The 24892-nt window shown below is 38.6% G+C and overlaps 4 protein-coding genes across 6 annotated transcripts; 3 read left to right on the top strand and 1 right to left on the bottom strand.

Annotated features, from left to right (window-relative positions):
• The first annotated feature begins 1096 nt into the window (after window positions 1-1096).
• Window positions 1097-3964, top strand: rwdd (RWD domain containing 4). Of its 2 annotated transcripts, XM_026320123.1 has the most exons (8): window positions 1097-1269; window positions 1894-1974; window positions 2185-2294; window positions 2479-2629; window positions 2843-2951; window positions 3101-3150; window positions 3276-3278; window positions 3370-3964. In XM_026320123.1, exons 1-8 carry the CDS (start codon window positions 1246-1248, stop codon window positions 3400-3402), a joined length of 561 nt encoding a protein of 186 aa, XP_026175908.1. In that variant the 5' UTR covers window positions 1097-1245; the 3' UTR covers window positions 3403-3964. The 2 variants fall into 2 exon arrangements, with proteins under 2 accessions (XP_026175908.1, XP_026175899.1); XM_026320114.1 differs by lacking the exon at window positions 3101-3150 and having other exon boundaries at window positions 3180-3278.
• A 2677-nt stretch (window positions 3965-6641) lies between these two features.
• ing2 (inhibitor of growth family, member 2) lies at window positions 6642-10805 on the bottom strand. The gene is made up of 2 exons (XM_026320102.1): window positions 10538-10805; window positions 6642-8168 (listed from the first exon to the last, which is right to left on the bottom strand). The coding sequence occupies exons 1-2, from the start codon at window positions 10680-10682 to the stop codon at window positions 7468-7470; spliced, it is 846 nt and encodes a 281-aa protein (XP_026175887.1). The 5' UTR covers window positions 10683-10805; the 3' UTR covers window positions 6642-7467.
• Window positions 10806-13206: 2401 nt separating this feature from the next.
• On the top strand, window positions 13207-20637 carry LOC113138001 (macrosialin-like). Its single transcript, XM_026320089.2, has 6 exons — window positions 13207-13377; window positions 14671-15212; window positions 15589-15708; window positions 17228-17297; window positions 17542-17712; window positions 18520-20637. The coding sequence occupies exons 1-6, from the start codon at window positions 13329-13331 to the stop codon at window positions 18657-18659; spliced, it is 1092 nt and encodes a 363-aa protein (XP_026175874.1). The 5' UTR covers window positions 13207-13328; the 3' UTR covers window positions 18660-20637.
• Window positions 20638-21158: 521 nt separating this feature from the next.
• On the top strand, window positions 21159-24301 carry LOC113135438 (uncharacterized). 2 transcript variants are annotated; one of them, XM_026315492.1, is made up of 7 exons: window positions 21159-21280; window positions 21475-21596; window positions 21690-21800; window positions 22745-22798; window positions 23243-23401; window positions 23532-23654; window positions 23844-24292. In XM_026315492.1, exons 1-7 carry the CDS (start codon window positions 21274-21276, stop codon window positions 23880-23882), a joined length of 615 nt encoding a protein of 204 aa, XP_026171277.1. In that variant the 5' UTR covers window positions 21159-21273; the 3' UTR covers window positions 23883-24292. The 2 variants fall into 2 exon arrangements, with proteins under 2 accessions (XP_026171277.1, XP_026171285.1); XM_026315500.1 differs by lacking the exon at window positions 21690-21800 and having other exon boundaries at window positions 23844-24301.
• The last annotated feature ends 591 nt before the right edge of the window (window positions 24302-24892 follow it).

Below are 24892 nucleotides of genomic sequence, written 5' to 3'. Positions count from 1 at the left end.
GTCATGCTTCTTATGGCAGGTTGCACTGGAAGACAGTTATAGTCTCCTTTTTCAATGTTTTGTTTATATGGTTGTTTTTTTAAAACCCTTTTAAGCATAACTATTCATCCATATTGTACAATACTAAGGTAACTACAGGTAATAAGTCTTCTTTTTTAGGGAAGGAAATGCTACTTTTTTTCTTTCTGTAAGAATGAGGTGTATCTGTCCTGTTTGGTATGTGCAGCTCCATACAGTAGCCCAGCAGAATATGTTTGGTAGAGGATGAAGACAAATAGGGAACTACTTTGTCCTAAAATATATTGTAAAATGCTCCAAGGCCATCCAAAATTATATGTGTAAACCCAATCATATAATCATAGAAAATGCACAGAAATCCCATTATTCAATGTGTAATCTACATCTCCAACACCTTTTAATATAATGTGTGCCATACATGCCACTGTCTGTATGACTACGACACTGCCACACATAGGCTTACAGTATTCATTTCATAAGAATTTATATTATACTATTAATTTAAAAAGAATAATACTATTATGTTATTATAAGAGTATGACTTGGTTGAATGTATGCAAAGCTAGCAACCTAGCTACTGAAATATCTCATCATGTATTAGTAAATAAACATGTGCATCAAAAGTTCTTCAGCTAAATTATGAGTATATAGTCTCAATCAACGTGTAAGACCCCACTAATAATCCAAGAATGCGGCGGCATGTTGGAGTGGTGGTTCGCCCTGCCGCCTCAGAGCAAGAATGTTCCAGGTTTGGAGACCATTGGATCCTTTAGCCTTTGTATGTGGAGCTTGCATGTTCTCCCTGAGTCTGCATGGGTTTTCTCCGGATACTCCAGCCTCCAAACACATGCACATAGGCCTTAGGCTGGTTGGTAGGTGTGAATGTGGGTGTAAGTCTTGTGTCTATGTGTCAGTCCTGTACAGACTGGTGATCTGTCCAGGCTGTACCTGGGACCTGCTGTAGCCCACCAGATGGATATAATTTCTGTCTGAAAATGTCTGTATTATAAGCATGGTTCATTAAAACTGCGCCCAGTAAGGATTGCCCAATATAAGTACCCAGCCCAACTGCGCATGCGTTTACTATCATGGCGGAACTGTCTGTACCAGCAAGGGGAAGTTAGGAAATGTCTGGCATAGTTACTGACAGAAATGGGTTGCTAACTTTGGGCTTTGTTTAAGTTTGAACTCTAATCAGCGGGTATATCACACAGAAACAGGAGAACCATGACAGCTAACGAGGATCAAGAGGTATGAATGAACGATGATGCAGGTTAGCTGCTGTTAGCGTGTTAGCTTATGTGATGACCAGTCAGCCTTTATCCAGTGTGGCTGTTTTATTGTTATTATTTATTATATAGTATTATTATTTATTTAACTAAACCAGCAGCCAGACCGGCGTCGTGTGTCTCTACATGCTGTGAAGCCCTGGCAGACTTGAGATAATGTCACGCAAAACTCCACTCAAAATCCGCTGAGTTCATTATGTTTCAATGTAGATAGGAAACCTTGGCACATAAACCATAAGCCCAGACACAATGTCAATGAAAACCTGTACATGAACCTTTCGTTATACTTCACCCACCAGACATTAAACATTATGCCAAGAAATAGACAGGTAAACATTATATCCAGGCTATTTGCCTCCGTATATCATGAGTGGCTTTAGCAAGTTAAATATAACTTAATGACTTGATAATCACATGCCGAATTTAAAAAGAAGTCACCTTCAGCTTGTGTAGAGTCTTGTTTAAATGTTTCATACACCTGAACCTTTGTCAGGTTTGATTCACCATGTTTAATAGTAGGGTTTGGCCTTGGATATCTAAACTTTGATGAGACTGGCTGATGACTGCTCCTCTTATTCAATGACAGATGGAGCTGGAGGCACTTCGCTCCATCTATGAGGGGGATGAGTGTTTCAAGGAAATCAGTCCAGTGTCCTTTCAGTTTAGGGTGAGTGCTGTTATTTTGTTTTTGTTCTTGTCTGATTTTAAAAAGACTATTGCCTGTGTTTCTCCAGCATCCGGTTACAAAAGAATACGCATTTTTAAAAAAAACTAAAAAAAAAACATTTAACATGCTTCTCCACTGACCACTGATACTTTAGGACCTTTAGTAAAAGGATTGATTATATATTAATAATCTGTGGTTTTTATGTAACAGATAGGAGACCTTGAGGACACCAAAGCGTTCATTCTAGATGTGATGTGGCCAGAGACGTACCCTGAGACTGCCCCACAAATCTCCCTTGATGCCTTTTTCAATAACAGGATGTAAGCAACAATGTACTATCAAATATCCCTCTCCTGACACACTCTAGTTTATATTTGAAGCATCGATGAAAGATTAGAAGATGGCATCAGTATCTGAAAACACCAAACATGATGCATTTTGTTGGCATGTACAACTATAATAAACTGTTTTGTGGTCTCATTTTCTTTCTACTGGTTCAAACAGCTCTGCAGAGACAAAGCAGCTGATCCTGTCAAAGCTGGAAGAGCAGGTAGAGGCTAACCTAGGAAATGCAATGATGTACACACTATTTGAGTGGGCCAAAGAAAACCAGGAGACTCTTATGGAGAACCATAAGCCTGTCATGACTGCTGTAGTAAGTATATTTCACTGCTGCAGTCTTCAGTAGCCATAAACTGCAGTGCTATGTTTGTAATTGATTGTATTTTCTTTACCCATGAATGCTTCACTTTGCTTTTGTGAGCACCAATTTCAGAACCTCAAAATAAAATGTTTATAAGACCATTAAAGGAATAGCCAGTCATCAGCTTTGAAGGAAATAACTGCAGTAGGATATTTGTTGTTGCAGACGCTGACATCCAGCAGTGAGGTGACGACTACCACCTCAACAGCCAAGAAGAAGGAGAAGAAAGAGCAACTGACAAAAGCTCAGAAGAGGAGGATGATCAACAGAACAGGTACATCTATCAGGCCAGTCTCATTATTCTTACACTTAAATTTAAAGTCTTCACTCTGCCTGCATATGGTATGTATTAGTTATGACCACAGCCTAAATTAATAGTGATTCTGTGTAGTCACCAAATAACAGAAGGATTTATGCTTTTAGACAACAAGGGGGAACTGCCAAGAGGCTGGAACTGGGTTGATGTCATTAAAGTAGGTGCATTTGACCTTTTCTCCACTAGATGGTGAACTTAAACACGTTTTACAACTGAATCTCAACAAGTTTGTTCATGTTCTATTGTCTTTTCTTCCTGGTCCCTGCTACGTTCAATCACCAGCATGTAAGTGAACATTTACCTGAATTAAAATGTTATTTAAGCAATCCTTAACACAAACCAGTGTCATATTGTTTTCTTCTGTTTTTTGTTGCAGTTGAGTAAAACTGGAGGAAAAGATGAGGACTAAGCCTGAGGCCAGGGATCTGGTGTTGCTATATAGAAGAAACTGTGGTGTAGACACCTTCATATCCAACCGCACCAACATGATACTCTCAGTGTTACAGTGGCTGTTTCCACCCTGATAACCAAAGCAGGCTGGGTAACAGCGGACGCTAGGATACATATACAGCCACATGCACAGCTGAATTGAGACTTCAGGAAGGGATTTTTAAGAAGCTCTGTTTTCTGTGTTTGACAAACAGCCATGTGACAAGGAACACATCATCAGGCTCAGATGCCCAACAGGGCAGAGTGTGCTTGAGATACTAGCTGTCACTGCCATGTTTTCATGGCCCAGCTGCCAGGCACTGGAGCCATAAATGTTGAACTGTGGTTCTAAATGGAAGTGTCAACATGTTAAATAGCATCCTGCTGTTATTTTGAGTTATTATGTGGCATTGCGAAAGGAGAGAATATTTTAATGACAAACAAAAATATTACAGCATTCACCCTTTTCTTATTTTGGTAATTGTTTTTTTCCGTGTTGAATTGAAAAAGGTTTTATATATAAATAAAATTCTCCTACAGCAGTTTTGTGTATGGACATAAGTAATCTACATAATTTTTAAAGCTGCAAATAGTCTTTTAAATGCACAAGTACACTAGCAAATGCCTTCAAAATCAAACACCTAACTGTATAACATAATTCACCAGCCTCCTTATTAAATCTATAGCAGTGCTAAGTGTTTTTAAGGCTAAGTTTCAAATGGTTTTGTCTGTCAAATTTAAAGTGTCAAATTTAAAAACAGCACCCAGCACCTGAGATACAAAGGAAGTTGAGTTATTTTGAGTTGAGTTACATATCTGTGTGGGTTGCTGCTACTATAGAAGAAACTGAAGTTATGTTACTGCTTTCTTCAAAAATGTGTTTTTGGGTGGGGCCACAATAGAGGAATTGGTACTAATGACCCCAATGTTTTTTAAATCCTGGAAATGACCTTGGTATGCAGCAGAAAGGCAGATTCTCAGGTGGAATGGGCTGATAGTGGGATTACAGTCAGTCTGGTGACCAAATGTGACTGCTGAAAGAAACAACATATAAGATGTAAAAGTAAAGCTTGAAATATTTAATTGAAGCAGTGTGTGTCCACAGTTGGTATCAAGACATGAGCCATTAGGTATTCATATAAGTTGAACTTAATACTTGTGCCTGACTAACACAGATACACTATAAATGGACTTCAAAACACTGCATTAACAATGCATTGTCTAATGCTTAAGAATTGATTAATTTGATAATTATACTCAGAACCCAAGGCAAGGCAGGTGTCACCAACACATACAATTTTTTAAATTATGTAATTGCCTCATAAATTCACACACTGTCACATGACTGCACCAGGATGTTCAGTAGATGTCACTTAGGGACTTCATGGGGTAAGGTCAAGGATAAAGCGGTATAAAGAAGTGTTTGTGAAACCTGTGTTACCATGGGCTCTTATGGGCTAAAACTAAATACATTTCTTTTTAAACAATTTCTAGCTGAAGTAGTTGGACAGTGAGACAGGCGGGGCACCAAATGTTTCTGTAGGCCCTCCCAGCTTAGTACAGTCCTACTGTAACTGTAACCTAACCATTTCACACTACAACACCTTCTGGGCTCTTGGATTACAATGATGCTAAACATGCTGCCAATGGGTTTAAAGACATTTTGCTAACAAGACACCCAATAGTGAATTCTGCACTCAGTGTTAAAAATTAAAACCCAAATTTGCTTTGGTTAGTGTTTGCTCTGACAGACTGAAAGTGTGGGAGCCTCTCCATTACAGTATGTGTGGCTTTAGGAACCCAAAAATCGAAGTCACCTGTAAGGTTTACATGACAGAGGGAGGTATCAAAGCCATTCTGTTGTCAGGGAGGAAACAGAATTGAAGGTTATTAAAAGCTCCTCTGAATGCAGGGTGAGATTTATCAGGGCTTCAGTCATATGACTAAGGTGCGTGTTTGTCTTCACACTGGTGCTAAAAATCAGCTGTTTCCACGAGGTTCTTTCACATTATTGTAGCATGTTTTCACACTGTGATATCAGTAAATATAGGAATCCCTGGCGGATAAGCATCAAAGGCGGTTGATATTAATATAGTTATTTACATGAAAGTGCCAATAGGCCAATTGTGTTTTTTATGCAGCATATTGTATGTTTTTAAAAAATCTATTCTTAATGTTATATAGCAGACATCACAACAAAAAATAATAATTAAAAACAAGTGAAATGATATTACCGGAACAGAAAATAAAAGTCCAGCTGGTCCTGTCTCATTTTCATCCCTCACATACATTTCTTCTCCTTTCAACAACCTCTCCTACTGTGAACATTTAACACAGTGAGATTAAGAGTTTTAATCCCATCATGGCTAATATATTCCCAGTTTGACCATTAATTATGCAGATTGTACTCCTAGTATGGAAAGCTTAAATACAATACATATTTAGTGGCTTCAATTGCAATTATACAGTTTTTTCTTAGTTTGCTATTCTCAAAAAATAAAAACAGCTTGTTCCAGCTCTTGTACAGATTACTTTTTTGTTTTTGAGCCAGTGGGTGTCACATTTCCAGCTAACTATCTTTTTCCTTTCCTGAACTTTCCTTTTCACTGCAGTGTTACAAACAGCAGAATGTGCACAATGACTTTTTATGTTGCTGCAATCCTCCAGTACGGTTGAACCTGTGGGACCTGGAGACCTGCAGTATCCTGTCTGTGCTCTCCCTGGATGAACTCATCCACTGCATGAAGCTGATTCATGGGCTTGAGGTTTGGATCCTGCTCAGCCTCAGCCTTCTATGTAAAGTGCCTTGAAATGTATATATTGTGATTTGTCACTATACAAATAAGCTGAATTGAATTATAGACACCTCAGCACCACCTTATAGGCTAACCGAGTGTATTATAAAAACAGTTTAACAGTATGTTTTAGTGGTGTTAGCAACTTATGGAATTTAAAAGGTGCAAAATTGATTAATTACATGTATATGTATTTATGTATGTATTCACTACAGCCTACAACAGGATGTAAGGAACTATGCTTGGTTAAGCCATTGGATAAAGTCGATAATTATTTATATTGATTGAGTTACGTAGTTCACATATGTTATAATATGTAATTATATATTATTATATAATATGGTAGTTATGGTGAGAGCTGTGCAGCCTCGGACATATGCTTGTGGTTAGTTATGTTGTCCTGTCATAAACTGAAGCAATGGACAAGTAGAAGCTTATATCCAAAGCTGGAGGATCACCAAATGCATTAGACCTTTACTTACACTCCTAAGATTATTAATACTTTATTAACTGTACTGACTTGATTCAGATGGAAAGCCTGTTGTATATTTGAGATTGAAGAAAACAAAACAGATTGATGATTAAATGACAATACTTTGTTTTAATGAATATAAAAAAAATGTACACAACAGTGATAGTGAACCAGTCAAAACAATGTGCACAAACATAATGTTCTATTCCAGTGTCCCATCAACAGTCAACTCCTCAATTAAATATCAACCTCTTGTAAACAATCACATGTGAACGTTACTTTCTACAAGGCATAATTATAAAGACAAACACAGATCTCAAATGATTGGGTACAATTAAGTAAGTTATAATAAAGTGTGTTCTGGCCAAAACTGAAGAAAATAATGACCATGTGCAGGAATACCTTATTTTTTTTTAATCAGGCCCTTGATCAGAATGAAAAATGGATAATAAAACAAATGATGCTTTCATTTTTCTCCTCATAATTGAAAAAAAAAAAAAAAAAGTCTCACAAAAAGCAAAACACTGGAGGAAGATGGCAGCTTTGTGCTGATGATATTTGCAGCAGCTGGACTCCCTACAGACCACAGTACAGAGCAGAGCCAGTGGGACAATCAGTGATGTAAGAGCACAAGTTTAATCACAACTTGTCCTTGATTAATAATAAGCACTGCTATGAATGGTGTTCATTTGTGCTCTTCTAACATCACAAGTACTGTTGTCAACTACGACTCACAGTCCTAACCCACAGGCTGAAGACATTTTCTAGATGAAGGTCACTACCTGGACCGGCGATCTTTTCTGTTCTTGTCTAGGCTTTTGTCCATGGTCTTTTCGTTGTCTCCTCTGCACTTGGGGCAGTACCACTTGCCCTTAGGCTTATAGGTCAGCCCTACACAGGAAAAGTGGAACCACTCAATGGGGCACTGGTCATTGTCGCAGCCAATCATCTCACCATAAGACACCTGCTCACAGAGACAGTAGGTGGGCTCATTGGGGTCAATGGCAAAGTCAACCGGTGAGGCGTCTCGCTCCTGTTTGGCCTTGCGCTTCTTCTTCTTCGCAGACTTGGATTTCTTTTCACGGGTAGGAGGGATAGCCAGCTCCTCCACCGGGTCGTCCACCAGAGAACCATTAGCTGATACATGGCTGGGGTCGCGGCTCTCGCTGTTGCGCTGGCGCCGCGGGCGCCGGGTCGACGTGCGCTCAGGAGCAGGGGGCTCTTGGACACTGGAACGCCGCTCTGTGGGGAGACGCTCAGCTTCACCAGGCTCCTGGAGGCACAGGGAGTGGGAGTCCATCTGGCGGGAGCGGTTTTCCACCAACTCCGTCATCTGGGTTACCACATGGATCTTCTCATCACCCAGCTCCTGGCTAATGATAAGTGCCCGCTGGAGCTGAATTTGCAGACGCTTTTTCTGAGCTGCATCCTGCTCACCTTTGTACTTCTCAAACACTTCATCCACCTCCTTCAGCACCTCTGCAAAGCATGAGACACAAACGTCAAGGATTAGTTCAGAGTATTTCACATTTGCTTACACATGTCTGCTTGTTATAGATATATCAGTCACAAATGTTTGTTATCATTAAAGAAACTATGTTTGACCTCACGGTACGCTGTCTAAGTTCTCAATATTTCCATAAGTTTCAGAAACAAAATATATTTATCTGAGAGTTTAGTCTTTGTTTAAAAGCAAAATAATCATTTTATTTTTTAAAACAAGAATTAAAATCTCATGACAATAAAATGTATAAAACGCTTCTGAAAACATCTTTATAGATCAGCCTTCAATGACTGTACTATTTCTTTTAAATTGGTGTTTTTGCACTGGGAATTGTCTTTCCATTTTATATTTTCCTAATGCTTGTTTTGTTCTCATGTTTCTCATCCTTGTATTCTTCATCTGCGCAACATTTCCAAAATTAGGAACATCCTGTCTCAAAATGATGCAGAAAAACTAGTCAATGCATTTGTAACCTCAAGGCTAGATTACTGTAACTCATTACTATCTGGATGTCCCAGTATCTCCATAAAAAGCCTCCAGTTAATCCAGAATGCCGCAGCCAGAGTCCTGACAGGAACTAGCAAGAGAGATCATATTTCTCCTATATTGGCTTCTCTTCATTGGCTCCCTGTAAAATATAGAATAGAATTTAAAATCCTTCTTCTCACATACAAATCCCTTCATAATCAAGCTCCTTCATACCTTAAAGACCTCATAGTACCATATTATCCCAATAGAGCACTTCGCTCTCAGAGTGCAGGTCTACTTGTGGTTCCCAGAGTTTCTAAAAGCAGACTGGGAGGCAGAGCCTTTAGCTATCAAGCTCCTCTCCTGTGGAACCAGCTCTCAGCCTGGGTTCAGGAGGCAGACACTCTGTACTTTTAAGGCTAGACTTAAAACCTTCCTCGTTGACAAAGTCTACCGTTTAACCCTGTTTCAGAAAGGTGCTCTACAAATAAAGTTTGACTGTTATTGTTGTTGTTGAAGCATGATAATTTTAAGCCTAGTATATGATTTTGTTTGCAGGTTTGAAACTCAATCCATCAAGTCAAAGATGACAAAAAAAACAATAACACATAGACTCACATACTGGCTTCTTTGTCGGGCTTGAATTTCATACGGTGCTACAGGTTTTGAGCAGACATTTGAAAGTTTTGTTGAAGTAGAGCTGAACCTGGAGGAGGAGGGCTGCCTGCAGGAAATGACGGCAGTGAGATGTTGAATGGGGTTGCCTAGATGAGGAGCTCTACGGGTCTGCTGCGGTTCACACTCCACGAAGCACAGTGGTGGAGTAGACACGGTACGATCCCACATAGATGCGTTACCTCGCTTTAAAAAAATACCTAAAGCGAATGTGTCGTTACTGTGATCGGTGTATGTCCTTATCAGTACATGGTGTCGTGGGACTTACTAGGAACGCAGGCTGGTTTAAGCCGCTGCTCACTCTGCGTCAACGTAAAGCAAAAATGACACTTATTTTTATGTGCTGGAGACTTTTGTTAAACGTCTCCGGTGCTAGCTGCCTTAATGTAGGCCTCGACGCTCAATAACAATGTACTTGTCAGCTAAATATTGCACCTATCTCATAAACAACAAGGCGAAAATTAACTGTTAACCAGTGCTCTTTTGTATGCAGGATGCTACACCAGTTTACATTGAAAAAAACTGCAGTGTATGTTGACCATGGTGACTGGGCACAGGTTCATAGCTTAGTGTATACAAAACGTCACCATAACATCTAATTAGTCTACATTCTGGGCTTCGGCATACATTAAATACACAAAGCAGCATGTATGTCATATAAATGGCTAATTTTATTCATCGTTCACCCTTTCGATCGTACAACAGTCCTCAGCGGAACCACCATGGTGGGCGGCAGCGTGTGGTGTGTACCTGATGAAAAAGTTAATATTTTATTATTATGCAGTGTTACTTTTTCGATTTTTTTATCGCCGAATTTGTGTCTGGACACCAAGTATAAATAACACATCTTGTGTGGGTGGAAAATGTATATGTACGGTGGCTGGAGAAAAGAAACATAAAATTTGAAATATCTGTCATTGAGTTCGGTGTCATACAAAAACGGGACGGAGTGTGTCGAGGTTATGCTAACTATCGGTTGGTTGTCTTGTTTGTTTAACACATGGCACTTGAATGTGGTTATCCTCGCTGTAGCCACATTACTGTTTATCGAAGTGGATAACCAGGGGCGCTCGGTTAATGCAAAATGGGAACACAAGGCTCGCGCCTGCTCCATTTCAGCCCACCCTGTTAACACTCCCTTAATGTTTGCCAATTTTACACACGCAGTTGTAATTAATGATAAAACGTGTAAAGACAATACCTTGATACTTTGCATCAATTTCTCGAAGCAAAGAAACATTTCTTTGTATGTCCAAAGGCAGGGACTCCACACATTCCAGATAATCCTCCACATAGTTGACCAGTTGTTGCGACTTGTCGGCATTTGGATAGTGATGGCCTAACATCGTCTCTATGATACATAGAGGTACTAAAAGAATATGAAGGAAATGGGAAAAATATACAGTAAAAAAAAATCAAATGCTTGGCGACTTTGCAGCTTGTGGGGCAGTTCCAGGCAGCAGTTCACTTCAAACAAAACTCAGGCCACTGCGCATGCGGGAGTATTTTCCTTTTATGGAATTGTACAGTTTCCTCTCGTCGTCGTCACCGATGGCGGGGCCTGTTGGATGTGCAGCATCGGGATTGGTAGAGAGTGACTTCATTATCATAACATTTTCCCGGGAAGTTATGGGGAAAGTAAAAACGCTGCTGACATAAACCAAATTTAATCGGTTGTTTTTTGTTTAATAATAGACGATTTGAATTTAAGATTTATTCACATAAGTACGTTATGAAGAAATAAAAATATAAATCATCATATTTGCTTGTCAAAATGAACCTGTAAACCTATAATCCTACCTACTGTAGGATTATACCGCTCAAAAGTATTAAAGTAACACTTTTTGCCCGGTTCTGCTGGAGGTTTTTTCTTCCGTTAAAGGGAGTTTTTCCTCTCCACTGTGCTGTTCAAGTTCAAGTGTTCCAAGTGCTGCTCATAAGGGATTTGTTGGGTTTTTAGCTTTTGTAAAGTGCCTTGAGATGATTTGTATTGTGATTTTGGCGCTATACAAATTGGACTGAATTGAGTTGAATTGAACTTAAATTACACATCGGATCTTGATAAAAGGAATTATTAAAAATGAAAATCTTTACTAATGTACACAGTATAATTTCATCAAAAAAACAGTGGTCAATGGAAACTAAAATCAATAAGATAGAATAAGATAAGATGAGATAACACAGGCTTTATTAATCCCTGGAAGGAAATTCAGGAAGACTGTATTCCATTGAAATTCCATGAATGGCTGTATTCAAAATTACATTGAAAATCAAAGTGAAACTTTTAAACCACTGGCTTAAATAGAAATAACTTGTCCAATAATATTGTATAATATAGTAATATAATAAATATATATATAATAAATATATACCACAGTAGCCAGCACAGTGGATGAGTGGTTAGCACTGTTGCCTCACAGCAAGATAGTTTTCTCTGGGTACTCCGGATTCTTCACCGCAGTCGAAAAACATGTATATGAAGTTGATTGGTGACTCGAAGTGTGTGTGTGTGTGCGTGTGTGTGTGTGTGAGGTTGGTTGTCTCTGTGTGGCAATACCAAACCCATGCAGTATTAAGAAAGTTCAGTTCCAAATAAAACAACTGGGTTCAGGTGATAAAGTGAGGTCAAAATGACACTACCAGACAGCATTACCCATAACAACCCAGTATCCAACTAGAGTAATACAAATTTGTATAGTTAATGTATGCCTTTTATAACATTATAGATTCTGTGATTGGATTTTAGGTTTGCTGTTTGGCAAGAGCACAGAGAAGGAGAGAGGACAGTGATGGACAGAAATGGACCCCTGGGCATTAAGGCCCTGTATAAATGCAATCCCAGACTTTTAGTGGGGCTCAGCCCTAGCCTCAGTCCTAAAATCTCCCGTGTACAGGTCCTCCTAATAACCAGATGAGCATCAGGTGTGGCTCATTACCTCCTTGCCTCAGCAGAACACATACACCGAGTAAGACAGAAAGGGGGATGGGAAAACAAGGAACAAAGCACACAAAGGAATCATCCAGACACAGGTGAAAGCAATACAGGTAAAACATGACGCTACCAGGAACACAGGAAATACTACCAAAACAAAAGTCCCAAACAGGAAACACGGAGTAGATCCTGACACCTTGAAGTAAAATGACATATCGTATTGAGTACTTAATGGTCCCTCTCATTACTCCCTGCCCTTACATACTTTTTTGGGACACAGTCAAGTAAAGTGACGTATGGTACTAAGTATTTACTCGATGATTTAGAAAAACTACTCATTAACAAATCATTAACTATTATTTTGTTCCATTTGTTCCTCACTAACTAAATACATTTGCGGACGGTTTTGTAAATAGTTATTGAAAACAGTGCATGATTTGGATTTGCAGCATTTTCCATAATGTGTTCAGACTTTGTGTGTGTTTTTGTTCCTGTTTGATTATGATAAACTCTAAGTCACATTGGGAAAAAAATCACATGAACAAATCGAGGCAGGCCTGCTGAACGACACAAGTTTCATTTCATTCTGCTGGGAAAATAACATGCGACCTTTCACTCGTCTTTTAGCCCAGTTTCCCTCCCTGCCTTCACTTTGGTTTCGTTTCATGAGTGTTGAGGTCAGCTGGCAAGTTTAAAAGAATCAACACTTTGTTATTTTAATATTTTCAAAATAAAATCACCACTGCATATTTATTCTACCGTTTATATGGCCCATGTGCTGTCACCAATAAAATTTGGCTGTGTGCTCACAGTGGCAATAAAAGTACTGTATCCTGTGTCCTACCTATTTAAATAATAAGCGTTTGTCCTTGATAATGAGCTATTGTTCAGATGTGAGTTCTGACTTCCTGTCATGCGTGTTTCAGCTTGACGCGGGTGTTTATTAGTGGGGACGCTGCGCAGTTGTTGCATATTGAGGTCGTGTTAGAATAAGTGCAGCAGTGAACTTAGTGCTTTCAGTCAGTCAGTCAAGTCAGTCAGTGAGTGAGGTCTTGTCACCATGAAGGGGGCTGCTCTGTTCATTGTTGCGGCCTGCTGCGCTCTGTCAGGTGAGAGCTTTTCTCTTTCAACCACTTTGACAAACTTGGAAATAGTTTTTATGATACAACACAATTCTGTTGCTTCACGGAGTGAACCTGGGTTATGTTTATTTTCTGTACCCTTTGCGGACGCTGTGTTAAGTCTTTCTATGTCGCTTGGTTCGGTGTATAATGAGACGTTTTGAGATCTCACTACTCTGACTTCCTGGATTGTTTGGGGAACAGAAATTTCCGCAGTCTTTCGATAGTGTTACATGTCTGAGTCACATGTCAGCAGATGAAGGCTGTTGTTTTCACAGGGTGAATCCGCACCTTTGCGTTGAAGCTCAAACGGGTGAAAACAGCAGTGAATATTGGCGTCTTAAATGTTAACCACGCTTTCCTGGCCTGTTTGGCTTCCGGCCCTGTACTACGTTTGATTTAATCGCAGTTCAGTTAATTAAAGATGGTTTATAGAGTATTTTAGCTTTTAGAGGAAAGTTATGAATTGTTTACTATGGTGGTTTCTTATTTATTGCTGGCCACCTTGTTGTACTTACTTTTATTGCTGCTGCTTAACATAAAATCAGTAACATGACACTTTTTAAAATCAACCATGGGTGTATAAGTCACCTGTTGTATCCCAATCCTAGAACTGACAAAGTAACTATTGCCTGAAACTAGCAGTAAACTGTTTGATAAAAATATATCAGTGCCATTAATGTGCAGCACACTTAGATATGTGTGATACTAACAGACAAGCCAGCAGGCTAATAAAGTGGGTCAGTTTGCTAGTTTTATTATGCTTGTTGAAAGGGCTAAGCTGCTCAGAGTTCAAAGGTCTACATTTTAAAATATGCACTAATCATCTTTTAGATTAACAGTTAATTACTTTACTGTATGTGATGTGGTAGTGGTTATTTGTATTGACAATGCAAACTCTGCAGTTCCACTCAGCTCTGTAGTACTTTGTATCATCAGCTACATTTCTAATACTTCTGAGGCAGCAGGCACCAACAAAGCTTTGATAAATCAGCTGTGTACTGCCTGCCCCAGCAGCAGACAGCAGTTGGTGTAGACCAAAACAAAGGTAAAAGAATGTTAGATGTGTAAATATGCAGTTGCTTACTAACCTGTTAAGCTAATAATAAAATATGCATTGAGTATTCAGTTTGTTCCACTGTCCCCAAGTCAACAAAGCAATCCATTAAAGCAGGTTAAAGTAGAAGGAAGCACAGGGAGGTGGTGTGTGTGTATATGTGTATACGTATATATGTGAATACTGAAATGGATCTGTTTCTCCTTCTTATCTTTTAATTTAAGCGCTGTCCTTGGCTGAAGCCAAAAGGAATTCCAAGCCTTCTGTCACTGTGTCTCCTGCAGAAGAGTTTAGCACTTCTACCACTTCCGCTACAACTACCACCACCCCACCAACTACCACCGGCAAAACTAATACCACCACCCCACCAACTACCACCGGCAAAACTAATACCACCACCCCACCAACTACCACCGGCAAAACTAATACCACCACCCCACCAACTACAACCGCCAAAACTAATACCACCACCCCACCAACTACAACCGCCAAAACTAATACCACCACCCCACCAACTACAACTGCCAAAACTAATACCACCACCCCACCAACTACAACTGCCAAAACTAATACCACCACCCCACCAACTACCACTGCCAAAACTAATACCACCACCCCACCAACTACCACAACTACAACCTCACCTCCTCATCCTACTCCAACCCCTACCAACTTGACTGTAGGAAACTACAGCCTAAAGACAGACAAAAATGTGGTTTGTGTGATGACCCAGCTATCGCTGCAGATCCGACTTGCAACACCTGAGGTACATTTAGTTTGTTACAGCAGACACAAGTGGCACAGCAATGAGAGTTCAAAGTTCTAGTTAATTTTCTGAGGAGGCTCTAAAAGTAAAATTGCTTTTAAGGATTTAGTAAGCAATTTAGGACATCAGCATGGATAGAACTTTTGGCAGAATTCTGACTCAGCTTTGAGCAATGCAGTTGTCAGCATACTATTTTCAGGAATTGAGAAAATCTTTTTTTTCAAGTTTTAATTTCCGCTTTGTGGTGGACTTCATGACTGTGCAAGGTTAATTGTGTGTCATGTTTGTGACAGACAATTACTAATCATGCTTGACAATGCAGTTTGGTGTTTTAATGTGATTCAAGGTGGCTGGTTTCTTTCGATTTCTCTCTCAGGTCAATGGAACCTTTATTGTTCAGCCAAAGTACACCCATCCAGAAGGAGTCTGTGACGAAACTAAGGCCAACCTCACTCTTGTCTTCTCAGAGGGTTCCATCACCTTCTTGTTCAGAAAGGTACCTTTCTTAATTTGTTACACCTATGACATTATAATGTCAAGTTTTAGTGATAGGCAAGGCAGCACAGTCTTGTTTTTGAGCTGCTCACACTGATTTGATATTAAATGCAAACAAATAAATACTATGACAGTAATGCAAATGACCCAGTTAGTCTTTCAATGAGTTAAAAGTTGTTTGACTGGTAATTTAATACAGGAACTGGAATCAGAAAGATTTGGTCAAAAAAGGAAGTTTAGTAGACAAGCCTGTTCTACGAGCATGTGACGGGAAACTGTATCATACTGCTTCACTCCACAGCAGTTGTGGTTTAGTGTTTTTCTAAATGGCAGTCCAGATGAACAGGCTGTGACTGTTGAAGGTGCTTGGTGATGGATAACATACAGCAAAATGAACTAACCAACCTACCTCTCACTGTATAGTAAACACATCTGGGGCAGTAACTGAAGAAAGAATATTTAATATCTTTAAAACTGACTGGAAAGATGAATCACTTACCAGTATGTGTGGACTGTGTATCGGTGACACCTAGCTTTTGACACTTGCTTTCATATTACTTTTTGTAAAAGTGAAGTATGTTCTCATGGTTTACTGTCCATATCCAGATAAATTACTATCTAGCACAGTACTTGATATTAAAATTCAAACCTTATGATTTTAACAGCTAACATTCAAATAAACTATGTTCCAATGAAGGTTTATCAGTTTTAAGTTCCTCTTTTATTTTACTGAAAATACTTCACTAAGTTTAACTTTGTTAGCTGCCTAATAATGCGTGCCCCACCTGCAGAAAGCTGGCACTATGTAGAAGCTTAATGGACTGCTAGCATAAAAAGTCACATGGAGACAGTCATGTAATTATATATGTCAGTAGATTAGAATAGCGTCTTTTCAGTCATTGCGATTATACAGAAGAGCAGGTCAAAGAAAAGCATGCACAATACATGGCAGAAACCTTAATAGTATGAATTTTACATACTGTGAAAATGTAATGACTCATTTTAGAACAAAAGTCCATCAACAATCAGCAGGAGTGTTTTTTGTTTTTGTGGATGAATTATAGGGTTAATAACCAAACAGTAATATTTAGTTGGACTTGTCAGACAGGTTCTGTGTCTGTTGCTATGTAACCTCAAAGTTCAGCACAGTACGTGCCAAAACAGTAGCTTTGTCTTTCATTTGTGGTCTAAAGAATTCAGAAAATTTCACATCAACAGACGGACACTCTATACAGCATAGAGAAGAACAGAACTTGTCAATTCAATTTATTTGTCTAGCACCAAATCACAGAAATCCAACAAATCCCTTATGAGTAAACACTTGGTGACAGTGGAGAGGAAAAACTTCCAGAACCTGTCAGTTTTGAGTGACAGTCTTGATTGTTGACATTAAAACCAATAGCTCCCATTTGATTACAGTAATGATTGAAAAAGCAGCACATAGCACGTTAATTACCTAGTGTCATTGGATAACAACCTCTGTAAAAAAAAAAACCTGTCTGATTTTCTTATTTCCTCAGAACACCACTGATAATATTGTCTACGTTGATACTTTGTCTTTTTTCCTGTCCTACGCCTTCATGGTGGGAGGTAAGTTAAGAATATCCATGTTTTATTGTAGTCTTTATGGAAGATGTGCTGCCATCTTATTACATTTTATACTCTTGTAACTGGGTCACTAATTGTGCACTGGTATTTCAGTTATTGGTAGGTGTTCTCAATTAACTATGTGATGCCGGTAAACACCAAGCTTCTTTTGTTATGATGTAGTCTAACACGTCTGGTTATTTTCTGGGAACCATCATGATGAAAGGACTCACTTTGATTGTTGCAGATTTCAAGAATTACACTGCCAGCAACAAGTCAGTGCATCTCTTTACTGCAAAGGTGGGAAGCTATTACTCCTGTAGGAATGAATCACTCTACATGGGGAAAGGACTGTACCTGGATGTCACCCAAAACAAGATGCAGGCCTTCAATCTGACCAACAACAATTTTGGCTTTCGTAAGTCTACTCATGAGAAAAAAAATAGAATTAGGGAACATTCTTATGAATACATACAGCTGTCTATTAAATGTTTTGTTAGATCCATTAATTCAATTTCTCTTCTTGAGCACAAAAAAAGTAGAAATAATATAAAAAAACAATTAATGATCAGTACTAGAAGCCATAGCAGAAAAGAGTATCAGTAACAGCTATATTTTATGACTGACAACTGATATCTAATTACTGCAAAACCACCAGCTCAGTCAACACTAACCACACCGCAGCATAAAGAATGCACCAAGTTGCATGATTGTCCAGTGGTTTAGAGTGCAACATATTCTAATGTCTGCAAATGAAGTGTCATAGTATACCTACTTAGGTGCTATATTTATTTTTATTTCAACTATAGATTTGTTGTACTTTTCAATCATCTGCAGCAGCAAATATTTGACTTTTTACATTTATATATTAATTCATTATTGGTCTTAGCGCTTCCAAACGCTAGAGCTGGCCACATCACTTGCAAATATGAATGTGAAGCATTAACACACAAAGACCAAACCTTTAATAAAATGTTAGAACTCAGCATTAAGGGTTGAAATTTAAACATAGTCTATTTGCTGATTGATTTCACAACATGTTCTTATTTACACATGAAGCTGTTAATAATCTAATTTTAAGCTACAGACACACACTGTAGTAAATAGACCATCACTTGGCAGAATGACACCTTACAAAAGGGGCTGTTAATTAACATCTTCATGATGGTCACATTAAACAAATGTGTTGCTAAATATGTGACTTACTGTGTCATGTGTTTTCTAGCTGACCCCTGTCCTGCTGACAAGCATGATTATCGTGTAGCCATTGCAGTGGGAGTGACTTTGCTGGTACTCATTTTCATCGTGCTGCTGGCGTACCTACTGGGCCGCAAGAGAAGGACTGATGGCTACCAGTCTCTGTAGGGGGTCTGGCCAGATACTGATACACCAAAGTCGATGAGGTGTGGGTTAAAAAACAGTTCCACTGAAGTGTAATTTTTTCCTTTGCCATTTTTCTGTCCATTTGCTCTTAGACAACAGTGTTTCATCTAGAGGTTACATAGAATGGAGGCCAAAGTAGCCACTTGATACATTTTGAAAGTTATTAATTAATGAATTAAACTAGCACTTTGAGAAGTTTAAAGTAAAGAATAAATAGTATGATCATTAAATTTGCCAAATTGTCTGTTCTAATTTTTAATGCTGAATTAGAATTGTAAACCTGAAACAAACGGATTTAGATTTTATGTTTTGCTCTTACATATGCCATCACAAGAGTGTTTAGATTGATATTTAAATAAGTAGCATTTCAAGTTGCAAAAACAATTTAAACATTAAATTCAGTTAAACATATACCATAGCAGATCGAGCTCAGACTTTAGATTGAAGTTTTTGTTCACTTGAGATTAAATGAAAGCACTAAATCACATTATTAAAACTGAAATTAAGACAAAATGAAAACTGCAAATTTCTTATAAAAAGTAATGCATTCTGTGATGGAATATATGAAAGTCATTTTGTGAAACAAGAAACAGAATTAGCAATTGTTAAATTATATTGAGTTTGTTTGTCATTTAAATGTAAATGTAATTGATTAATTTATAATAGCTTTTGTATTATTAACCCAGTGGAACACTGCAGGCTCTATACATATAGGCATTGGAAAGCCAATGCTACATGCCAGTAACCATTTTTATGAGAATGTTTATGCCAGAGACAAAGTTACAAAAAGAATATTCTTCTCATCAACCTCTGCAACAATATCCACATAATGGGACACTAAAATTATGATACTGATAGTGACAAACTGACATCATGCATGTGTGTAAAAACTGACCAAAATGTCTCATCAGAATCGGGTTAGGTTATGTTTTCCACCAATAGACAGGTAATCTCTTTGTGGTCAGTAATGTAACATTTTTGACAAGGCTAATATTGATTTCTCCACATTATTCTCTCAATCAGCAGTGGAATTGGAAATGAGTCAAATCATCTGTTTTACATCTGTCTTAGCAAAATTTCCTCCATTGATTTCTCATTATGTGTCAAATGTTTTGTTATTCTTCTGGGTTTTTTTTTTTTTTTTTTTTTTTTTTTTTGTTGAAGAATCAGATCATGTTGTATTCTGTCTCCAACAATTAGATTTTTCAAAAGGGAGAGACATTATCTAATCACTGACTTTATAGATAATTATGCTGAGAGTGTTTGCATTATTAATGAGCACAAAGGGAAAATTATAAGGATGTTTTTTAGGGATCTTTATCATCTTTTGTTTGCACTGATTGCTGTTCCAACTGATTGTCTTTTTACTGCTGTACATAGCCAGTGTTTTCATAGAAATACAGAGATGGACCATCTGTGTGGGTCAGCCATGAGTCAATGACACTTTGACGTTCTTTTATCCACCTGTGGCTCTAGTATCAAGGTTATTTTCAATCTTGAGTAATATCTGCATCCTCCACCAGTGTTTTGGTGTGGATGTAGCTATGGCAAAACCTGCACAAGTAAAGCCATCCTCAAAAACTATCTACATGGTTAAATGAAAATATGCAACAAATGCTCCATGTGCCTGTGTCATCGTAATAAAACAGTGAGGTAGTGGGTCTGGATATGACATTAGTGATTGGCTCCAGCCAGTAATGATGACTAACTCTAAATGTTTCTGTCGACTTGTGCAGTAGTTTTAAACAGTACAGTAGTAGTGCTGTGCAGCTAGACTCATTGAACTGATGCAGAATCAGAGCTGCTCCTCTCAGCTGCAGTTCGACTTTGTCCATCCGGTGATGCTGTGAACTTAGGAAGTCAACAGAAATCAGGGACTTTACTGTATGTATAGTTATCCAGTGTGTGAGCATTGTTAGCTCTTATCTTCCTGTACTAATAAAGGCTGACATGTTGATAAGTGTTTGTATGTATCTTTGATCTACAGCTTTCTCTTCAGGGAGATTAGATTAAATGACAACTTCATAAATAGCTTTACTAGTTGCTCTAACGTTAATTTGTGTAATGTCTTAAGAGTTTAAGATACCATTCTGCATAGTGACTACTTTGATACTTCTACTAAAGTAAATGTTGGTTGCTATTATACTGTATTTTTGAATGGAATGAGTTGTTTACGTCTAATGTCGCAGTCTGGAGATAATTAGGAAGACGATCTGCACATACATCACTAGTTCAGAGTATACTGGGTTTATACAGGAACAATTAGCATCTGTATAAGTGACAGCCACTGAAACTGGCCGCTGTTCTTCATATTTGGAATATAGTTGATAACATCTGTTCTTGAGCACATGACTTTATCTTGTAGTATAAGGTCTCTGATCGTCAACAGAGAAGTAAAGCTATCTCAGCCAATCACGACACCCGATCCAAAAGGCTGATGTTGAGAGGAACTGAGGAGTCACGTTACAGCGACAGGGGCGGGACTCGCTCGCCCAGATCCACCAAAGTTGTTGCAAAACATAAGAACTGCACCCTGGAGTAGGACTGATAAGAAGGGAAGCCACCCGCCCGTGAAGATCTAGCAGATTTTGTGATCATGGCAGGTAAAAAGGCGCTTCGTTAATGCACGACCTCATAGCTTTGTTCAGAGTGATGACATCCAGATGTTGGGTTCTGCTTGGTGCATTCAAACGGACTTTCTGCACAAACAAAGCATGATCTTTTTTTCCCACCGACTTGGTTCTGCTAAATGTCAGTAACGTAACACACGAAGCCGAGAATGTATTTTCTATTCCAGATGGAGCCGCGTTTGTGGAGGAAAGTGCCAGCCCAGCTCAGAGCCCTCTGGTCGCTGTCACCTTCCAGAGAAACGTCCAGAGGAAACAGAAGTACCTGGAGGCTGAACCCAAAGCACTGGGGGTATATTCTAATGTGTGTGTGTGTGTGTGTGTTTTAATATTCTGCTGACTTATTCAGTGACCTTCATTCTCTGTGTGTGTGTGTTGGTTGCAGATCACTCAAATCGGCCTGAGTGTGTTTCAGTTGATTTGCATGTCTGTGTTTCTGGCCAAAGGCTTGAGTCCTATGGAGACAGACATACCCGTCTTTGTTTTATCTCTACTGGTAAGATCATGGATAACTCCAGCATTATTCTTGCTTTAGTCCTTGCTTTAATATCTCCGTTTGTAGTAGATCATTGCAGGCAATGTTGCAAACTGATAAGCAAATGATTCAGGTCTGTACTTGCTGTGACCCCTTTACCTTTAAACTAGCAGCAGTTCTTCTCTGTACACTGGCATATTGTTTACCCAGGTACCAGCAGGTAGGTTGTTCCAGCATCTTGGAGAAGCTGCCACAGTTGTTCGGTGGATGTAGACTGTGTCAGTACAATCCCAGTCTGACTCCATGTTGTGAGAGCAGGGCTCTGCAGGGACCAGACCATCCGTTCTTCTTGTTGCAGAAGATAGTTCTTAGTGATTCTGGTGGATGTTTGGAGGACTGTATACACCAAAATGCCCTGTTCCCTAAAATGTCAAACTGTGCCAACTTGTATGATTGTCAGTGTATAACTATTAAGTTGACGTGTCGGGTATAGTTAAGCAAACAGATGCATTTACAGACACTAAAGTGCAATCTGAGGGCACCCTGATTTCCAGTTGAGGCTAAGTGCATGAACAGTTATCCCCAAATGAAGCCATGAACATCAGTCTTCTCAGATTAACCCTGGGTTGTGTCTGATGTAAAATGGCTCCACATAGTGAGGAAAACATATTGTGAGACAAGGAAACAAGTGTGTCAGCAGGCTTCTCAACATAAAAACTTCTAACTTAGCCCAAGGATTCTCTGTGGAAATTATTGTTTAAATTATTTTATTTACTCATACTTATTTTTGTACTTTAGCACTTAGCAGGTACTTTCTGCTTTTCATATTTTGTAATGCTGACTGTAAAACATATTGGATTTGTCAGTTTTTAAAATTTTATTTCACTCTCAAATTCTGATTTGTTCCTTTACCTTCTAAAATAATTACAGCAACAGTTTTGACTGTGCTTTTGTTCTCTTCCTAGGTGATAATAGCTGGGAGTGTGGCTATAGCAGCACAGAACCTCCATGTCCCAACGGTAAGTTAACTGAGTGGAGAGGAAACAGACAACATGGTGACGTACAGACAGAGCCAGTTCAAGGCCACTTCTGCTTTTAGAAAAGCAAACAGAAACTGAGGAAATCTCAAAATGTCAGCCAGAACACGGCTATGTCACAGTACTGAACTCGGTCTGCAAGGAAAAAAGAACAACTCTTGGTCTTTGCCACTTCCTCTATACTATGTGTCACTTGGTAAGGCTGAGTGGAGCTGTTTGTTATACAAGTATACTGACCCGACCCATATGTGGTCAGATTCAGCTGTGTTGCTCTTCTATCTTGGACAGCCAGGTTGTAGTCCAGACAGATTATCTGAGTGATGTGTGACTAACCCTGAAGACAAAGAAAAACCAAGACTGATCAGAATAAAGTGGACAGAGACAAGCAGTGATTAAAGTTGTGCCCGGTGTTATTTTCTTTCGCAGCTGAGAGCCTGCTTGGGGATGCAGATTGTATCTTGTGGTGCCTCTGTCTTTAATATGATCTGTACTCTGGTTAACATGGGACATTTGCCATCTTTGTGCTGGTTTAATTACTATGACAACACCACACATGAATCTGATGGAATCTGCCATAAAATTCAGGTAAGTTATAACATTCATGGAGTCATTTTTGCAAGGCCAGTATTGTTATACTAATATTTACATCTTTTAGTTATTTTTTCTTTCTTTACATAATCCTAATAGACTCTTTGCCATTTTGTCCCACGTACAGGATACCCATTCCCACTTTTATGCAGAGGGAGCTCTTATCCATGCTGCACTGTTGGCCATCTCAGTCACCCTGGCTGCCTACTGCTGCAAGGTGGTCAAGTGCTGCACACCAGCTCCCAAGATGGTGAGTAGATGCTGATGATTGCTGTAACATCCAGCTCCGTTCTGTTGTTCTCTGAACAACCACAATAATATCTAAATAGACCAGCCACACAAGAACAAGTAAGCTGTAAAGACTGGTAACAATTTTTGGAGTTGTAACCCAGTCTGCCTGCCTAAAATTTGCCTTTTCCATGTTTTCTGTCCCTGGCAGCCGGTGATCACTGTACATACATCCCCTGCCCAGCAGTGAGGAGGACAAGTGTTGATGAGTGATTATTGTCAACTGTGTCATTTGGAGTGATTAACCCACAGCTAAGCAATAAGTCAATAACTATATCAAGTTAACAAATGTAACACTTTAACATTAATAAAATTATATAGTTTTTTTCTTTTTTTCCTACCTAATCACCTACCTAAACATTTGTTTGTTACTACAATAACTGAATGAAAACATAACAAATCTAAAGAAGTTTAGCAATTGTTTTTATGGTTTTTACATTTTAGAGCATAGTTCCATTATGAGAAGACTGTCAATGTGTTTGTCAATGTTAATGTCAAATGTGTGTCTTGTAAATTTAACCATATATATATATACAGTATACTGGGTTTTAATGTGAACCCTAGTAATGGACCTAAATGTTGTACAAATAAACAGAAAAATGCAATCCATCCAGTTTAGTTCGGGCGTTTTTAACTGATAAATGACAAACAAATTAAAAATATAGAAATATATGTTTAAAAAAATTAAATATATTAAAATACATAAAATTAAAATCTGATGCTGCGCAAAAACTAACAATGCATCAAAATCAGTGTTGTAACTAATCTTTGACATATCCAAAACTGTGTTAGGAGGTAAAAAAATATCCAGTCCACAATCACTTTTTATATTGAAAATAAGTCATTTTAGGTGTTTTTCTTCCTCAAATCTGTGACATTGCTTCTGGGTTAAAAAGGGTTAAAATCCTGGAAGTTTTTTTAATGTAGTAGTTTTGATCAGAACTGAAGTTGATTAACAGATTCATGCAAAAAATGTTGAAAAAATATTTATCTGATATATTTTTACATTTTATTTTAGTGGAGGTTTTCATCCTGAACATAAAAAAAGGGTAGTGAATTTGAACAGGGCACAAAGGTTAAAATGACTGATCTACTTCAACAGAGGTCCAGCCAGTTGGTGCTAGTGGTTTCACAAATAGTGAAATGGGGTTCACCTGAGTGCAGTGAATGTGTCTGAAGTGACTGTAGTATAAAGACACC

The sequence above is a fragment of the Mastacembelus armatus genome, chromosome 18, assembly GCF_900324485.2.
Source record: "Mastacembelus armatus chromosome 18, fMasArm1.2, whole genome shotgun sequence".
NCBI classification, from domain to species: Eukaryota; Metazoa; Chordata; class Actinopteri; order Synbranchiformes; family Mastacembelidae; genus Mastacembelus; species Mastacembelus armatus.
The sequence above is the reverse complement of the archived record's forward strand: the minus strand, read 5'-3'. Positions and strand labels throughout refer to the sequence as shown.